General features: G+C 30.7%; 2 protein-coding genes across 7 annotated transcripts in view; one reads left to right on the top strand and one right to left on the bottom strand.

Moving 5' to 3' along the window:
• The window catches only part of LOC106683319 (LIRP), a 24,399-nt gene that overhangs the window by 1,091 nt on the left and 17,973 nt on the right, over nucleotides 1-5,335 (bottom strand). For 2 of the 6 annotated variants that reach the window (XM_014424701.2, XM_014424698.2), the window contains exon 2: nucleotides 336-528. In XM_014424701.2, coding sequence (XP_014280187.1) covers nucleotides 336-528 — 193 coding nt within the window. Of the gene's footprint in view, nucleotides 1-335; nucleotides 529-1,722; nucleotides 1,834-2,390; nucleotides 2,555-3,932; nucleotides 3,952-5,335 lie in introns of those variants that run through there. The other 4 variants (XM_014424703.2, XM_014424699.2, XM_014424700.2 and 1 more) reach the window with 4 other exon arrangements.
• Nucleotides 1,891-5,335, top strand: part of LOC106683320 (uncharacterized) — a 32,997-nt gene continuing 29,552 nt past the window's right edge. The window contains exon 1 of the mRNA XM_014424705.2: nucleotides 1,891-2,030. The gene's annotated coding sequence lies outside the window, so the exon portion shown is untranslated. The remainder of the gene's footprint in view (nucleotides 2,031-5,335) is intronic.

Raw genomic sequence — 5,335 nt, 5'->3', positions numbered from 1 at the left:
ACTACTTTTTTAGTTTATTGAATGTAAGGAACATTCTGTTTAATTTCTGTCCAATAACCTAACTATTTACTACTTTTTTCTTGTGATTTCTTAAAAAATCGCAAATGATTATTGATATGAATTAAACTGGATTTAGTGAATGAAACAATTCTTCCTTATTAAAATACAATAATTTATTTCATATCATCAGCAACGTTTCGGGAGATTTCCAACTTCAGGCTGTTGTTACATAGTCATGCTGATTATTAATATGGTTATTCAGGAATAAATATACTCATCAAATTCCGTTAATTAATTATAGTCGTAATTGATAAATTAGCAATAAATAGACTTACAATCGTCGTATGATTGGAGGGCTGACTTCTTGAATGGAGAATTGTACAATCCACCACAGATGAGAAACAGGGCCTTGTTGAGTTCTTCCCCGCAGTAGATCTGGGACCGCTTGGATCGTTCATTTTCGGTGACTAGATCCCATTGAGCAAACGCTGATATAAACAAAGAGACGAGAAGGAGTTGTCTAATCATCTAGAAAAAAAAGAAATATAAGATTCAGTTTGTTTTTTATACCTAATTAGAAAATAATAGTGAATTTCCAAAGCCTAATATCATAACATAATGAGTACTTGGTAATTTAAAACAAATCACATTGAAGCGAGGTCCCAGAATCTGGTTGGGACGTTGTGGGAACCTCAACTAGGTCAGACAATATTTACTTCTGTCATTTTAAGATTTTTTAATTTCATTTTTTTTAAACATTAACTGCTCTGTTTTAGTCAGAGATTTTATAGAATAGAAAAAAAATTATTTGATTCATCAGAATCAAGAATGACGGTTTATCCTGAGGCAAATCCCTACGTTTGGCAAAATATGCTTTTCAGTTAACGTATTCCTGCTATGGAAATAATAATTGTATTCAAAACAAAATAAATCTTCTTATACGAAGTAGGTTTGATCGTGAAATAATTTTATTATAGTTAGTATAGGAAACAATGACACATTTATATAACTGACAAACGTATGGCTACCATAGTATTTAATGCATTATCCTTCTCGAGTACAACAAGCAAAGCAAGGCTTGCCGTCCAAATCGGAAGCATGTGGAATCATACTAGGAACATGCAAAATTGTCTAGTCCCTTTCAACCGAATGGTAAACATCTACGATTTGTTCTAATACATTCAGTACAACAAAGTTAGCAAAAATCAATTGCGTAAGAAGAGCTAGGTAGATGCGTTTCCAAAACTGACTAAAAAATAAATAAATCTCTGTTAAACTATTACACTTGGTTCACCAACACTATTATAAAGAGCTTTTATTTACTGAACTTAAGGAATGTATAAGAATAGATATTAGTATTTTGCAATACCAGTTGTCGTATAATTATTAGTAACGTATTATATGATTTGAGATGTAAGTAATTAGACAATTTTAATAATGAGTAATCATCACGTTTTATATAATATTTTAAATTTAAAATTATCATACAATTTAACAATTAGCATAATTATAATTATCATCACAGTTCAACAAAAATCTATTTTTATTTATTTATTATCTCTTGTGTAATGAATATTTTAGAACGAAATTTACGAAGTGTTAATTTTTATACGGATCATGATGGGTTTACCCTTGATAAATTGTGTTTACTGGCAAAAGTTATAGAAATCTATGAAATTTAATCAGAATCAACTTTTACTGGCTCGCGCCCAACAAACAAACCTTAGTGGGTCGACGTTTTCGCTATCATAGCTCCGGCCAGATCCTGACATCCGGGAGACAAAGAACGGAAGTAGCTCTAAGACATTTTTTGCCCGATCCGTCGATACCCCGGGCTAGGTGATGACTTCGTACGGACAGTAGATGAAAGTATTCGTTTCCGAAGGAAAATGAAAAAGTTGCAATTGTCTGGACCCTTTGGCCGGACCAAATACCACTTTCACGGACGAGGATCCTGGCCAAGGGAGGGAGAGAGTTAAGGAGGTCGCTGGCAGCTGCAGTTTCAGGCCGACATCAGGACCAACTGCAAGGTAACCTTACGACACCCTTTCTTGTTAACATGTTCCGAAAATATCACAGTAATACTTGATAATACTATGTAATAAAACAAGGGGAAAAATAATGTTATAATCGGGCAATTTCCAAATCGATGTTGATTTTCGATTAGATAATCGATATTCCCTTGTAGAGACAATAATAAAAAAATGAGAACTATTTTTCGTCATGATGGATACGAACATAATAAATCCTATGTATATATAATTTGTAAAAGAATTCCCGATTCCAATCCATAATAAATAAAACGGACTCGTAGCAACAATTATACTAAAACTGAATATTTACAACGGGCTCACATCAACAAAGGCAGAATTAATTTAACTATTACTTACTATATTAAGATAATACAATTGTTACACGGTTAAACGTTGGTCTGTTTACTCACTGGGAAGTCATTTTACTGCAATAGTATCGGCCACGAAACCGCAAGGTTTACGTCCACTTGATGTGTGTCGGTTCGTCTATTGCCCTCATGTCAAGTCAGATAACAGGAGGGGTCGAGATGAGATAACAAGTGCAGATTCCGTTGGTTCCCTTGCAATCCTCACTAGCTTTATTATATTTCAATGATACGGAGGTATTTCTAAGGGCGACAAACGCGATATATGTCGTTACAGCATTTGTTTTGAGTTGCACAAGTCCGTTGGGAAAATTACACCAGTAATCATGAACTTAACATCGAACGAAATATCCTTTTTGAATTATTTAAATAAAATATTTAAAAACATTCGTAAGCTCTTGTCACTATGAACGACTAAATTGGAACCTAATTTTATTTAATTGGAAAGATATTTAAATAAAATATGTTAACAATATAAATAATTTAAGCTAAATATTTTCAGTATTATAATATTGATAATTATGCCTTACGTTTGTCAGGCCTAAAATATATCGTACACTCTGGTGCAAAAAACAAAAAAAAAAAAGTAGCATCTTATTTATTACAATTAAGTTCCATTTTCTTGGTAATTGAAAATTAACATTTTATAAACAAGTTACCTCCTTTATAAACTTACCATAATAATGGCATAATTATCAATAAATGGTAAACTAAAAATAAAAAATCATGAAATAGAACTTTTGCTTTATCCAATTTTTTCTAACGTTTTACACTATCCATGTAAAAAAACATACAGAATAATTTGTGGAAACGACACTAAACCTGATGAACAATAAACGAAAAAAAAAAATTAAGTTATTCCAAAAAACTAAGCTGTTCCGTTTCTTATTTTTCATATGAGTATATATTAATGATAGACATGTATAAATCGAGATATTAAGAATTGATAAAACTTGTTGGTACCTTTGGGTGTTAACGAATGAGAAAAAAATATTTCAGAATTCAGAAATTTGACTACATTTCAAAATTTGGGCAATCCTTCATATATGAACATTATCGAAATGGAAACCAAAAATTTTACAGTATGGCCTAATATAAATTTTATAAACTTTACTAAAATTATTTACGTAAGTATTTGATTATATTACGATATCGATAGTTGTATTAATGTTGAATTAAAATTTACTTTTTATATTAAACTGATCGAATGTAATTTATCATTTTTCCTTAGAGATAAAACACTGTATGTAATCTTTTCTAAAAAAAAAAAATGTTCCTAAAAAATGTTTGATTATCATTTACAAAATATGTTATTCTAATAATTTTTTGATACATATGAAATTAACGAAGAAATTTAAATTGTTAAATGGCAATTTTACTGTTTGAAATCCTATATTATGTATATTATCAAATCGTTCCAATAAAGAAAATTATTAGTTGTCACCGAGACAGTAACTAGATGAAAGGATTTACTGTTACAATATGCAATATGGTTCAGGCAAGTATTGAGTGTGGCAAATATTACATTGACTACCTTAGTGATTGCTGTGAGAAGCTAGTGAAAGGAATGAGACAGATTCGTGGATCCTCAACATTTATATACCTCATTCTAACTCATTTAATACCAATTAACAGATGTGTCACCTAAAATTCATTCCGCTAGGTTTACCTTTCAGTCCATTTAACTTGCCCCTCTCCCCTAACCTTCTACATTTAAATATGTCCACTCTATTAATAACCGATTGCTTGATCCAGTAATCAAAGTTTCCTTTCTCAGAAATTCTGAATTAATTACACAATAGTAAAAGTGAAACTTGAATGAACACAACCCCTGTCTTTGACCTCAGGAGGGAAAAAATGCAGGGAGTTCAGGACTCGATTGAAATCCCTCTTTTTTCCTATAGTTTTAAGAAAAGGTCTTAGTTACTTATGCCTGAAACTTGAAGGTTTTAGTTATATTGAATTAAGTTTCTTTTGGCAGTGAGTTCGACTTCGTAACGTCTTCGAGTTACCCTCCAGCGCACTCAACTCCAAAAGAAAGAGGTATTTGCAATGATTCTTGAGGAAAATCTGATTCTAAAAATTTTTTATATCGGTGATTTTTACATCAATGCATCAATTGCCAAAAACTGTAAATTATTTTTAACGGTTTTTGGGCAAATGCCGGATATCGACAAAATTGTGCGATGATTTAATTTTCCGCGAGAATTAAAAGTTTTCATGACAAATATTTATATTTTCCAAATTGTATATTTGCGAATATAAGCCTAGCCGAAGATATTTAAATTATGAAGAATTCTCATAGGAGATTAGTTTTTAGTATTAGTTAGAAATCTCCCACCATTCGCCCAAAAATCGTCAAAAACATTGCGGTTTTTTGTGGTTTATTAGGCCTTGAGAATGAAACGTATCGGAAAAATCACAAATATAACATCGTTTCAGAAGATTCTCTTGACAAAACCTTTATTCTTAGTTTCGTCCAAGACTTACTAATTTCCATTCCTATATTCTCGAAACTCTAGAAAAAAAGAGGGATGTCAATCAGGCCTTGAAAATCCTCTATAGTTTGGAAATAGCCAAACGTGCCCAATATGGAAAAAATCCTTTATTTTGAAGGTGAAAATTCTGGATTGTAGCCGTTGTATATGTATTAACGATACGTTTTAGGACTCATTTTAAATCCATTTTCTATATACAATTTTTTCTTCGAGTAAAAAATCACAAACTACTTATAAAATCGGTATCATTAGTAACAATGAGATGTTATTTTATTTCATACATTAATATAACATGTAAATATTGTATATATTATTTTATCATTATGTTATTTTATTTTTCATACAGATAGTTTGATTATGTTCATCTTGTCTATCCTTTTGTTTGTATATATTTTAAGAGAGTTTTTGTTTTTTTATTATTATTATTTTTATTTTATTT

This window comes from Halyomorpha halys, unplaced genomic scaffold, assembly GCF_000696795.3.
Source record: "Halyomorpha halys isolate HHAL.00 unplaced genomic scaffold, Hhal_1.1 Scaffold477.1, whole genome shotgun sequence".
NCBI lineage: Eukaryota > Metazoa > Arthropoda > Insecta > Hemiptera > Pentatomidae > Halyomorpha > Halyomorpha halys.
The sequence above is the reverse complement of the archived record's forward strand: the minus strand, read 5'-3'. Positions and strand labels throughout refer to the sequence as shown.